Source organism: Cuculus canorus, chromosome 33 (assembly GCF_017976375.1).
Source record: "Cuculus canorus isolate bCucCan1 chromosome 33, bCucCan1.pri, whole genome shotgun sequence".
Lineage (NCBI taxonomy): Eukaryota > Metazoa > Chordata > Aves > Cuculiformes > Cuculidae > Cuculus > Cuculus canorus.
This window is the reverse complement of record NC_071433.1, coordinates 157706-171455: the sequence shown is the minus strand read 5'-3', so window position 1 is coordinate 171455 and position 13750 is coordinate 157706. Positions and strand designations below refer to the sequence as shown.

At 58.9% G+C, this 13750-nt stretch overlaps 1 protein-coding gene across 3 annotated transcripts; it reads left to right on the top strand.

Annotated features, from left to right (window-relative positions):
- Positions 1-3166: 3166 nt before the first annotated feature.
- Positions 3167-9999, top strand: CACNG7 (calcium voltage-gated channel auxiliary subunit gamma 7). Of its 3 annotated transcripts, none has more exons than XM_054052428.1 (6): positions 3170-3318; positions 4680-4883; positions 5521-5607; positions 8601-8741; positions 9367-9521; positions 9666-9990. In XM_054052428.1, the coding sequence occupies exons 2-6, from the start codon at positions 4688-4690 to the stop codon at positions 9921-9923; spliced, it is 837 nt and encodes a 278-aa protein (XP_053908403.1). In that variant the 5' UTR covers positions 3170-3318; positions 4680-4687; the 3' UTR covers positions 9924-9990. The 3 variants fall into 3 exon arrangements, with proteins under 3 accessions (XP_053908405.1, XP_053908403.1, XP_053908404.1); XM_054052429.1 differs by having other exon boundaries at positions 3175-3318; positions 9376-9521; XM_054052430.1 differs by lacking the exon at positions 5521-5607 and having other exon boundaries at positions 3167-3318; positions 9666-9999.
- Positions 10000-13750: the final 3751 nt, after the last annotated feature.

Here is a 13750-nt window from a genome sequence, read left to right as displayed (position 1 = left end):
ACTTAGAAGTCCCCCCCCTTACTTCTCAGCCCCCCCCAGATTGGGGGTGTTCCTCAGTTTTGGGGTCCGCCCTCATTTTTGGGGTTTCCCCCACTTTGGGGGATCCCCCCTGCTTAGAAGCCCCCCCCTTACTTCTCAGACCCCCCCAATTTGGGTGTCCCTCCTTATTTTTAGTTTCCCCTCTCAATTTTAGTTTCCCCTCCTCATTTTTGGGGTCTCCCCCTCATTTTTTGGGCCTCCCCCACTTTGGGGGATCCCCCCTACTTAGAAGCCCGCCTCCTTGCTTCTCAGCCCCCCCCCCCAGTTTGGGTGTCTCTCCTTAATTTTAGGTTCCCCTCTCAATTTTAGGGTCCCTTCTCATTTTTGGGGTCCCCCTTCATTTTTGTCCACCCCCCTAATTTGGGGTCACCCCTCATTTTCGGGTCTCCCTGCTTTGGGGGGGCTCCCCCTTACTAAGGCCCCCGCCTTCATATCTAAAAGACCCTCCCCAGTTTGGGGGTCCCTCCTTATTTTGGGATTCCTGCTACTTATGGCCCCCCCACACTTCTCAGCTCCCCCCCCAATTTGGAGGTCCCCCCTCATTTGGGGGATCCCCCCTACTTCTCAGTCCCTCCCGCTATTTCTCAGACATCCGCCCCAATTTAGGGGTCCCCCTTCATTTTTGGGGTTCCTCCTCATTTTGGGGTCCCCCTTAATTTGGAGTCCCCCCCATTTCACCCTCCCCATTCGCTCCCCCAATTTCGGGGTGCCCCCTCCCAGCTGTGACTCCCTCGGATGAGCTGGAGGGGATTTTGCGGTGCAGCCCGCCCCGTCCCCAAGCTCCTTCCCCCCCACCCCGGGACACCCCCCCAATATAAAGGGGGCCCCCCAAACCTTCAGCCCCCCCCCAAACCCCCCAGAGCCCCCCAAAACCGCCCCCCCCATAAAGTGACTGAGCCGGTGCCTGAGTCCGTGTCTGCCTGGGGGGGCTTTTTGGGGTCCCAAAGTGGGGGATCTTGGAGGGGCCGGGGGGGTGTTGGGGTTGGGTTTTGGGGGAATGAGGGGGTGTCCCCTGATTTCTGGCGCCTTTGGGGGGGCATTTGGGAGGGTCCCCAATTCCCGGGTCTATTGGGAGGGGGAAGGGGGAGGATTTGGGGGGGGTCCCCAATTTCTGGCTGCTTTGGGGGGGGGCCTCAGATCACTGAGTCCATTTGGGGGGGGGTCCCCAACTCCCAGGTCCATTGGGGGGGAAAATGGGAGGGGGGTCTTAGGGGGGTTCCCCAAATCCTGGCTCCAGGGGCTCCATTGGGGGGTCCCAGACCCCTGGGTCCATTTATAGGGGGGATTCTGGGGGGGATCCCCAACTCCTGGGTCCATTGGGGGGGATATGGGGGTCCCCCCATTCCTGGGTCCATTGGGGGGGAAATATGGAGGTCCCCAGTTCCTGGGTCCATTGAGGGGGGACTTTTGGGGCGTCTCCAATTCCTGGGTCCATTGGGGGGATGTGGGAGGCGTCCCCAATTCCTGGGTCCATTTGGGGGGGATTTAGGGGGGTCCCCAATTCCTGGGTCCATTGGGGGGGATTTGAGGGGGTCCCCAATTCCTGGGTCCATTGGGGGGATTTGGGGGGCGTCCCCAATTCCTGTATCCATTGGGGGTGATTTGAGGGGGGTCCCCAATTCCTGGGTCCATTCGGGGGGTCCCCCCAATTCCTGGGTCCATTGGGGGGGGACTTGGGGGGGTCCGCAATTCCTGGGTCCATCGGGGTTGGGATTTGGAAGGGGTCCCCAATTCCTGGGTCCATTGGGGGGGGATTTGGGGGGTCCCCAATTCCTGGGTCCATTGGGGGGGATTTGGGGGTCCCCCCAATTCCTGGGTCCATTGGGGTTGGGATTTGGAAGGGGTCACCAATTCCTGGGTCCATTGGGGGGGGATTTGGGGGGTCCCCAATTCCTGGGTCCATTGAGGGGGATTTGGGGGTCCCCCCCAATTCCTGGGTCCATTGAGGGGGGGATTTGGGAGGGGTCCCTAATTCCTGGGTCCATTTGGGGGGGAATTTGGGAGGGGTCCCCAATTCCTGGGTCCATTTGGGGGTGATTTGGGGGGGTCCCCAATTCCTGGGTCCATCGGGGGGGATTTGGGGGGGGGGTCCCCAATTCCTGGGTCCATTGGGGGGGGATTTGAGGGGAGGGTTTCCGGGGGGTCCCTTTAGGTCTCGCGGCCCCTTTAAGAGCGGCCGCTCGGTGACATCACGGGGGGGGGGGGGGGGGGACAAAGCCCCGCCCCCTCCCCCCCCCTTCACAACCCCCCTCCCCCCCACCCCCCCCCCCAGCCCGGCCGAGGCCGCTGCGATCGCTGCGTCCGATTGTCCGTCTGTCCGCCCGCAGAAGCCGCCGCAGCCCCGTGTCCGTCTGTCCTTCCATCGCATCCCTCTGTCCGCCTGTCCTTCATCCCCCTCCCCCTGTCCGTCTGTCCTTCCATCGCATCCGCGTGTCCGTCTGTCCGTCCACAGCATCCTTCTGTCCGTCTGCGCTTCCATCGCATCCCTCCTGCATCCCTCTGTCCGTCTGTCCTTCCATCGCATCCCTCTGTCCGTCTGTCCTCCCCCCTCCCTCTCATCCCCGTGTCCGTTTGTCCTCCATCCCCTCTCCTTGTCTGTCTGTCCTCCTTCGGGTATCCCCGTGTCCGTCTGTCCTCCATTGCATCCCTCTGCCCGTTTCTCCTGCATCCCCGTGTCCGTCTGTCCTGCAGCTCTCCCTCGCATCCCCGCATCCGTCTGTCCTTCATCCCCCTCCCCGTGTCCCTCTGTCCTCCCTTCCCGTGTCCTTCTGTCCTGCGCCGCATCCCCGTGTCCGTTTGTCCTTCCCCCCCATCCCCGTGTCCCTCTGTCCCTCCCTCCCTCCCCTTCTATCCTCCATCCCCGTGTCCGTCTGTCCTGCATCCCAGTGTCTGTCTGTCCCCCATCCCCGTGTCCGTCTGTCCCCTGTCCTTGTGTCCATCTGTCCCTTCCATCCCCGTGTCCGTCTGTCCTGCATCCCAGTGTCTGTCTGTCCCCCATCCCCGTGTCCGTCTGTCCCCTGTCCTTGTGTCCATCTGTCCCTTCCATCCCTGTGTCCGTCTGTCCTTCCCTTCTATCCTCCATCCCCTTCTCTATCTGTCCTGCATCCCATTCCTTAGCTCTGTCCGTCTGTCCTCCATCCTTGTGTCCATCTGTGCCGTCTGCCCCCCCCCCCCTCCACCCCCCCCCTTGTCCGTCTGTCTGTCCGTCAGTCCATCCCCTCCGCCCCCTGATGGAGCCCTGGGCCTTAGGGCCAACGAAGCCGGAGACGCCGTAAGCGGGTGAGAACACACATGTGTGAGGGGTCATACATGTGTGAGGTCATACGCGTGCGAGAGCTCATACGTGTGCGAGAGGTCATGTGTGTGTGAGAGGTCATATGTGTGAGCTCATACGTGTGCAAGAGGTCATACATGTGAGAGAGCTCATACGTGTGTGAGAGGTCATACGTGTGCAAGAGGTCACGCACGTGGCAACGCCCACATGGGTCAGGTCACGTGTGTGTGTGTGTGTAGCAGACGGTCACACGTGTGCATGAGGTCACCCGTATGGGGGTCCCACCAGAGCATGCAAAGGGGCACACGCGTGTGCGAGGCGTGTGAAATCACAGTCTGGGGCTTCGAGGCACACATGTGTGTGCGAGGTGTGCAAGGACATGGGGAGGGGTTTCACGGCCGTCCTGGTGCACACGCGTGTGCCCTCCTGCCCCCATCCCCTTTCTGCCCCCCCTCGCCCCTCTTTAACCCCTTCCTGCCCCATTTAACCCCTTCCTGCCCCCTTTAACCCCTTCCCGCCCCTCTTTAACCCCCTTCTGCCCCCTTTAACCCCTTCCCACCCCATTTATGCCCTTCCTGCCCCTCTTTAACCCCTTCCTCCCCCTTTATGCCCACTCCTGCCCCACTTTAACCCTCTCCTGTCCCATTCATGCCCCTTTCTGCCCCCTTTAACCCCTTCCTACCCCCTCTAACCCCTTCCTGCCCTTTCTGTGCCCACTCCTGCCCCCTTATGCCCTTCCTGCCCCAATTTAACCCCTTCCTGCCTCTCTTTAACCCCTCCTGCCTCCCTTTAACCCCTTCCTGCCCCTTCTCTGCCCACACCTGCCCCACTTTAACCCCTTCCTGCCCTGCTTTAACCCCTTCCTGCCCCACTTAACCACTTCATCTCCCACTTTAACCCCTTCCTGCCTCACTTTAACCCCTTCCTTCTCCTTTTATGCCCACTCCTGCCCCACTTAACCCCTTCCTCTCCCACTTTAACCCCTTCTTGTCTCACTTTAACCCCTTCCTGCCTCCCTTTAACCCCTTCCTGCCCCCTTATGCCCACTCCTGCCCCACTTATACCCTGCCTGCCCTCCTTTGACCTTTTTCCTGCCCTGATTTAACCCTTCCTGCCCCACTTTAACCTCTTCTTACCCCTGTTTAACCCCTGTCTGCCTCACTTTAACCCCTTATTTCCCCTTTTATGCCCACTCCTGCCCCCTTAACCCCCTCCTGTCCCACTTTAACCCCTTCCTGCCCCACTTCAACCCTTTCCTGCCCCACTTAACCCCTTTCTCTCCCACTTCAACGCCTTCCTGCCCCCTTTAACCCCTTCCTCTCCCCTTTAAGCCCCACTGATGACCCCTCCTGTCCCTCTACCCCAGCCTCCAGGATGAGCTCGTGCAGCAGCCGGGCGCTGACGCTGCTGAGCAGCGTGTTCGGGGCGTGTGGGCTGCTGCTGGTGGGCATCGCCGTCAGCACCGATTATTGGCTCTACATGGAAGAGGGGGTCGTGCTCCCCCAAAACCAAAGCACCGAGGTGCGCATGGCCCTGCACGCCGGCCTCTGGCGCGTCTGCTTCTTTGCTGGTATGGACCCCCCCACACCCTCCCATGGCATGGGAAGGGGGATTTGGGGAGAGTAGAGGGGGTCTTGGGGGGGTCTTGAGGAGTTCTGGGGGTCCTAAGAGGTCCTGAAGCATCCTGAGGGGTCCTGGGGGTCTAAGTCTAGCTGACATGGGCTCATATGAGCTTGAAAATGGTCCCACAGGCTTGTATGAGCTTGTATGGACTCAAAAAGGATCCCACGAGCTCATATGGGATCATATGGACTCAAAAAGGATCTCACAGACTCATATGGGATCATATGGACTCAAAAAGGATCTCACAGGCTCATATGGGATCATATAGGCTTGAAAAGAATCCCATGGGCTTGTATGGGCCTGTATGGACTCCAAAGGGATCCCACAGGCTTGTATTGGTTCATATGGGCTCAAAAAGGATCCCACAGGTCCATGGGGGTCCTATGGGATCTGGGAGGTCCTGAGGGGACCCTATGGGATCTGGGCGTCCTTGGGGGGGACCATATGGAATGTGGGGGTCCTGAGGGAATCCAAGGGGACCCTACAGGACCTGGGGGGTTGGGGGGGGGAATCTTTGGAGACCCTATGGGATATGGGGGGGTCACTATGGGATCTGGGAGACCCTGAGGGTGTCTCCCCCCCAGGCCGGGAGAAGGGGCGCTGTGTGGCTTCTGAGTATTTCCTGGAGCCCGAGATCAACCTGGTGACAGAGAACACGGAAAATATCCTGAGTGAGGGACCTATGGGGGCTATAGGAGCTATTGGGAGGCTATGGGGCATTTGGGGCTATGGGGGCTATGGCGCTATGGGGGGCTATGGGGTGCTATGGGGCACTATGGGGGCTATGGGGGCTATGACACTCTATGAGGGGTTATGGGGGGCTATAGGGGGCTATGGGGGCTATGGCGCTCTATGAGGGGTTATGGGGGGCTATCGGGGGCTATGGGGGATTTGGGGCTATGGGGGCTATGGCGATATGGGGGTTATGGGGGGCTATGGGGGGCTATGGGGGGCTATGGGGGGCTATTGGGTGCTATGGTGCTATGAGGGTTTATGGGGGGCTATAGGGGGGCTATGGGGGGCTATGGGGGATTTGGGGCTATGGCGCTATGGGGGCTATGGGGTACTGGTGGGATTATGAGGGGCTATGGGGAGCTGGGGGGCTATGGGGGCTCTAGGGAGGACTCGGGGGGGGTCTGTGAGGTCTGTGGGGCTTATAGGGGGTCTATAAGGGCTTTATAGGCTCTATGGGGTGCTGAGGCCGCTGCCCCCAGAGACAGTGAGGAGCTAAGGGAGTTCTATGGGGCTATAGGGGACATAGAGTGTCTATAGGGCTCTGTAGGGGATCTATAGGGGTCTATAGGAGATCTATAGGGGCTCTATAGGCTGTATATGGGATTTATAGGGGCTCTATAGGGGTTATTTGAGCTATATAGGGTCTCTAGGGGCTCTCTAGGGGCTATTTAAGGTATATAGGGTCTCTAGAGTCTCTAGGGGCTCTGTAGGGTCTATAGGGGCTCCATAGGGGCTCAGTAGGGTCTATGGGGGCTCTATAGGGTCTATAGGGTCTATAGTGGCTGTATGGGGGCTCTACAGGGGCTCTATAGGGGATATATAGAGCCTATAGAGGGTCTGGAGGAGCTCTGTAAGGTTTCTGGGGGCTTTACAGGGTATCACAGGTCTGTATAGGGTCTATAGGTTCTACAGGGTCTATAGGGACTCTATAGGTTCTATACGCACTCTGTAGGGCTCTAGGGGATCTATAGGCTCTCTAGGGTCTGTAGGGTCTATAGGGGCTCTATGGAGTCCATAGGGTCTCTAGGGGCTCTATAGGCTCCATAGGTTCTATAGGATCTATAGGGGCTCTCTAGAATCATAGAATCAATCACCAGGTTGGAAAGGACCCACTGGATCATCGAGTCCAACCATTCCTAACACTCCCTTAAACCATGTCCCTAAGCACTTCACCCACCCGTTCCTTAAACACCTCCAGGGAAGGTGACTCCACCCCCTCCCTGCGCAGCTGTTCCAGTACCCAATGACTCTTTCCATGAAGAATTTTTTCCTGATATCCATCCTGACCCTCCCCTGATGGAGCTTCAGGCCATTCCCCCTTGTCCTGTCCTCTGTCACTTGGGAGAAGAGGCCAGCTCCCTCCTCTCCACAACCTCCTTTCAGGCAGTTGTAGAGAGCAATAAGGTCTCCCCTCGGCCTCCTCTTCTCAGGGTAAACAACCCCAGCTCTCTCAGCCGCTCCTCATAAGACTTGTTCTCCAGCCCCCTCACCAGCTTCGTTGCTCTTCTCTGGACACACTCCAGAGCCTCAACATCCTTCTTGTGGTGAGGGGTCCAGAACTGAACACAGTACTCCAGGTGCGGTCTCACCAGTGCCGAGTACAGAGGGAGAATCCCCTCCCTGGACCTGCTGGTGACCCCATTTCTGATACAAGCCAAGATGCCGTTGGCCTTCTTGGCCACCTGGGCACACTGCTGGCTCATGTTCAGTCGCTGTCAACCATTACTCCCAGGTTCTTCTCTTCCCTGCAGCTCTCCAGCCATTCTTCCCCCAGTCTGTAGCGCTGCATAGGGTTGTTGTGCCCCAAGTGCAGGACCCGGCATTTGGCCTTGTTAAACCTCATCCCATTGGTCTCGGCCCATCAGTCCAGCCTGTTCAGATCCCTTTGCAGAGCCTCCCTACCCTCCAGCAGATCCACACTTCCTCCCAGCTTAGTGTCATCTGCAAACTTGCTGAGGGTGCACTCAATGCCTTCATCCAGGTCATTGATAAAGACATTGAACAGAGCTGGACCCAGTACTGAGCCCTGAGGAACCCCACTTGTAACTGGCCTCCAGCTGGAGTTAACTCCATTGACCACCACTCTCTGGGCCATCCAACCAGTTTTCAACCCAGGAGAGTGTGCGCCTGTCCAGGCCAGAGGCTGACAGTTTCTGAAGCAGAATGCTGTGAGAAACCGTGTCAAAGGCTTTACTGAAGTCCAAGAAGACTCCATCCACAGCCTTTCCCCCATCCAGTAGTCGAGTGATTTTGTCATAGAAGGTGATCAGGTTAGTTTGGCAAGATCTGCCCTTTATAAACCCATGTTGACTGGGCCTGATCACCCGTTTCTCTTGCATGTGCTTCATGAGAGCACTCAAGATCACCTGTTCCATGACTTTCCCCGGCACTGAGGTCAGACTGACAGGCCTGTAGTTCCCCGGATCCTCCCTGCAATCCTTCTTGTAGATGGGAAGGCTCTAGGCTCTATAGGGACTCCATAGGGTCTATAGGTGCTCTGTAGAGGATCTATAGGGGTTTTATAGGGTCTATAGGGTCTCTAAGGGCTCTCTAGGGTCTGTAGGGTCTATAGAATTTCTATAGGGGCTTTGTAAGGGCTCTATAGGTGTCTTATAGAGTCTATAGGGGCAATAGGGGGTATATAGGGTCTCTAGAGTCTCCATAGGGTCTATAGAATCTCTACGGTCTCTCTAGGGTCTCTATGGGGTCTGTAGGGTCTGTATGGTTTCTATAGGGTTTATAGGGGCTCTAGGGGTTCTGTGGGGTCTATAGGGTCTGTAGAGGCTCTCTAGGGTCTAAGGGGCTCTATGGGTTCTATAGGGTCTCTATAGGGTCTCTAGGGGCTCTATGGGGTCTCTAGGGGCTCTCGGGGCCCTATAGGGGCTTTGTGGGGCCCTATAGGGGCCTTGTGGGTGACGCTGTCCCGCAGAGACGGTGCGGGCGGCCACACCGTTCCCCATGGTCAGCCTCTTCCTGGTGTTCACGGCCTTCGTCATCAGCAACGTGGGGCACATCCGGCCCCAGCGCACGCTGCTCGCCTTCGTCTCCGGAATCTTCTTCATCCTCTCTGGTGCGCCACCCACAGCTACCCCACGGCTGCCCCACGGCTGCCCCACAGCGGCCTAAACTGCCCCACAGCTGCCCCAAGGTGGCCAAAACTGACACACAGCTGCCCCACAGGGGCCAAAACTTACCCACAGGAGCCAAAACTGCTCCACAGGGGCCAAAACAGACCCACAGCCTCCCCACAGGGGCTAAAACTGCCCCACGGCTGCCCCACAGGGGCCAAAACTGACACACAGCTGCCCCACAGGACCCACAATTGCCCCACAGGACCAAAACTGCCCCCCGGGATGCCAAACCACCCAAGACCCCCATATCTGCCCCAAGACCCCCTAGGACCTCCGTTTCCACCCCATGGACCCCCACAGCTGCCCCAGGGTCCCCATATCTGCCCTGATGACCCCTCTATCTGCCCCAGGACCTCCACATCTGCCCCAGAGTCCCCCAGGACCTCCATATCTGCCCCAAAGACCCACTAGGACCTCTGTTTCCACCCCAAGGACCTCCATATCTGCCCTAAGGACCCCTTAGGGCCTTCAGATCCGCCCCATGGACCCCCACATCTGCCCCAGACCCCCCGTATCTGCCCCAAGGATGCAGTGGGGCGGGGGTTGGTGGTGACGGCGCTCTAGTCTCCTCAGGGCTCTCGTTGGTGGTGGGTCTGGTGCTCTACATCTCCAGCATCAATGATGAGGTGATGAACCGGCCCAGCGGCTCCGAGCAATATTTCCAGTATCGCTATGGCTGGTCCTTCGCCTTCGCTGCCTCCTCCTTCCTCCTCAAAGAGGTTTGGCCACAACAGCTCCTCCATCTGCTCCAGGGTTGTGGGGGTCCATCTCCTCCATGGGGATGACGGGTTCCATCTCCTCCTCCATGCTGGTGGCTCTCCATCTTCTCCTCCATGCTGATGGGCATCCATCTTCTCCTTCAGGGTGCTGGTGTGATGTCTGTCTACCTGTTCACTAAGCGCTATGCCGAGGAGGAGTTGTACCGGGCGCCAGCAGGGCTCCTGCGCCCTCGGCTCAGCGCCTGTTCAGGGTTGTCAGGACAATTTCTCCAGCCGCGCGCGTGGCCTCGTGCCCGAAGCCCCTCGGATGCCTCGTCCGATGTCTCCATCCAGATGACCCAGAACTACCCCCCCGCCATCAAGTACCCCCAACATGGGCACTTGTCCACCTCACCCTGCTAGGGCGGACCTGGGGAGCAGGGACACCGGGGGAGAATATGGGGAGGGACATCAGGGGGAGGGGGAGGAACGTGGGGAACATCATGGGGATGGACATGGGGTTGGACATGGGGAGGAACATCGTGGGGAGGGGGAGGAACATAGGGAGGAACATCATGGGATTGGAGATGGGGAGGAACGTGGGGAGGAACATTGTGGGGATGGACTTGGGGAGAGGAAGGACCATGGGGACAGGGAGAGGGTGAGGAACATCATGGGGATGGACATGAGGAGCACAAGGAACACGGGGACACGGGGAGGGTGAGGAACATGGGGAGGAACATTATGAGGTTGGATGTGGAGAGGGGGAGGACCACGAGGAGGAAAATCCTGGGGTTGGACATGGGAAGGGTGAGGGACACGGGGAATATCATGGGGACGGACGTGGGGAGGGTGAGGAACACGGGGAACATCATGGGGACGGACGTGGGGAGGGTGAGGGACATGGGGAACATCACGGGGATGGACGTGGGGAGGGTGAGGGACACGGGGACATGGGGAGGGTGAGGAACCCAGTGAGGAACATCCTGGGGGTGGAGGTGGGGTTGGACCTGGAGAAGGTGGAGGCCACAGGGAGGAAGATCCTGGGGATGGACCTGGGGAGGGGGAGGAACCTCACGAGGAGGAACATGGAGACCTGGGGAGGAGACGGGGGGGCCAACGGGGCCACCAGGGATGGAGCCACTGGGGACAACTGGGATCAGCAGGACCTTCCTGGGGACGAGGCAACCGGCAGGGCCCAGCTGATGGCCGCCTTCTCCTGCCAGGTGGTGGCCGTCATGTTGGGGGGGGTTGACAGCCATCTTGTCACCTCAACCACAGCCACTGAGAGGTGTGACTTGGCCAGGGCCACCAAAAGGGCAGGTGATGGCTCGGTGGCCATCTTGTCCCACCACCATGGCCACCAATGGGTGGGATGAGCCTTGGCGGCCATCTTGTCCCACCACCATGGCCAATGATGGACAGGATGGGAACTGGTGGCCATCTTGTCCCATCAACTTTGGTCAGCAAAGGCAAAAACCTGGCTCAGCAGCCATTTTGTCTGGCCAATGTGGCTCAGCCACCATGGCAAACAATGGACAGGATATGACCTGGTGGCCATCTTCTCTTGTCAGCCATGACCAACATGGCTCGGCAGACATCTTCTGCCACCCATAGCCAAGAACAGACAGGAAGTGACCCAGCAGCCATGTTCTCCTGCTACCATGGCCAAGAACGGACAGGATATGACCTGGTGGCCATTTTCTCTTTTCATCCATGACCAACATGGCTCACCAGCCATCTTCTCCTGCCATCCATGGCCAAGAACAGGCAGGAAGTAACCCAATTGCCATGGTGTCCTGCCACCCACGGCCAAGAATGGACAGGAAGTGACCCAGCTGCCATATTCTCCAGCCAATTACCACCCATGCAAGGCAGGAAGTGGCCCGGCCACCATCTTTAATGCATCCTCATGACCCCTGGCTGCTGGGTGCCCTTCCAGGAGAGGACCCTGGGGAGGGGGGGGACATAAAAATCCACCCCCTCCCCAGGTTCTCGGCTGCTTTTGAGCCCCTTTGGCTTTAGCGATGCTTCGCCCCACCCTTAATTTCGAGGTCCCCCCCCAACCTGTGTGGCTGGTCCACGGGGGGGTCAGCTGCCAGCTCTCATTAGCACAAATTAGAGGGGGGGGAACACAACACATTGGGGGGGGGGGTCCAAATTCTGGGTCCTTCTTGGGAGGGGGGGTTGGGGGGAAGTGTTTTGCTTCCCAAATTTGGGCGAGGGGGGACACGGGGACAAGGACACCCCCCCCATTCCTGTGGCAATAAAATGGCTTCCATATGTAGCTTCCCCCCCCACAATAAATAGAAGGGGGGGGTTGGGGTTAAACACCCCCAAAGTGGGGGGCAGTGGGGGGGGGAGGGACATGCAATGAGGCTGGGGGAGGGGGGATCCTCCTAGCTTTTAGGGGGGGTCACCCCCTGTTTTTGTCCCCCCCAAGATTTGTAAATAGAGAGCAATCACAATAAAGGATTTAAGTTACGACCCCCCTGTGTGAGCCCTAAATTCCCCCTCTGTGACCCCCAACCCTCCCATGGACTCACAAATGTCCCCCCGGGACCTCCAACCCTCCCCCTTGGGACCCCCAAATCCCCTCCAGAGAACCCCAAACAACCCCCCAGGGACATCCAAGCCCCCCCCGGAACCCCAAATGCCCCCCAGGGGGCCCCACATACCCCTGTGACCCCCAAATCCCCCCCATGATCCCCAAATTTCCCCCCCACTCTCCCTGTGTGACTGCCAAAACATCCCCTCCCAGGACCCAAATGCCCCCCAGGACCACCAGATCTCCTCCAGACACCCCCAAATCCCTCCCCCAACACCTCCAACCTCCCCAGGGACCCCTAAATGCCCCCCAGGGACCCTCAAATCCCCCCCGTGTGACCTTCAAATGCCCCCAGGGACCCCCAACCCGACCCCCCAATTGTCCTCATGTGGCCCCAAAATGGGATCAATTAATGGCTGATGGGAGTAATTAGAGGCTGGGGGGAATTAGGGTCTGGGAGGGGTGATGGGGGTAATTAGGGGCTGGGGGGAGCATTTAAGAGCTGGGGGGAAATTAAAATATGGGGGGGCTGAGGCGGTAATTAGGGGCTGGGGGCAATCAAGGGCTGATAGGGATAATTAGAGGCTACTGTGGATAATGAGGGGCTGGGGGTTAATGATGGCTAAGGGGAGGGTAATTAAGGGGCTGGATGGTAATTAAGTGCTAAGAGGGGTAATTAAGGGCTAAGAGGAAGGTAATTAAGGGGCTGAGGGGGTAGTTAAGGGGCTGGGGGTAATTAAAGGTTAAGGGGAGGGTAATTAAGGGTCTGGGGGAGTAATTAAGGGCTAAGGGGTGTAATTAAGGGCTAAGGAGGGGTAATTGAGGGTCTGGGGGCAATGGGGGGATCTTGTCCATCCCCTAGGGGGCGTGCCCTCGCCGTTGCCATGGTGACAGCGCAGCATCCTCGTCTCCATGGCAAAGGCGATCCAGCCGCCCCCGCGCCCCCCCATTCCTCCCTACAAGCCCCGCCCCCACCATGACGTCACTCCCGAACCTTCCAGGCCCCGCCCCCCGCCCCCCCTTCTCGAGGGGCCCCGCCCCCCCTTTTTGCCCCCCCCTTTTTTCTCCCCCCCCCTCATTTCCCCCCCCCGCTCTAAACGCATTCGAACTGATACCAGCACCCCCGGGACCCCCCCCCCCCTCCCCAAAGCCCCGAGACCCCCCCAAAACACCAGGACCCCCTTCCACAGACCCCAACGCACCCCAAATTCCCCCTTGGAACCACTCCCGCCCCCCTTCAACCTGCGTGGCTGGAGGTAAAGGATTGGGGGGGGGCAGGGGTTTTAGGGGGGGGAGAAGGGGGGATTTGGCGTCTTGGGGGCAGTTGAGGGGTTCTGAGGTGTTTGGAGAGGAGTCCGGGAGGTCTTTCGAGGGCTTTTTGGGGGGATCCTGAGGGCTTTTGAATGGGTCCGAGAGGCTGTTGGGGTCCGAGGGGGGGGGGTTGGGTGAGGCAATGGGTATTTTGGGGTCCAGGGGGACTGGGGGGCAGGCATTGACGGGCTTTTTGGGGGATTTGGGGGGTGGTGGAGGAGGGATTGGGGGGTTTTTAGAGTCCGGGGGGGCCGTTTTGAGGGGTCAGGGAGTAATTTTGAGATCCTGGGGGGGGGTCTGAGGGATTTGGGGGTTTACGGTGGGGTAATTGGGGGTTGGGGGGGCTTTTACGGGGTTCGGGGGTGCTATTGGGGTCCGGGTGGGGCGCTTA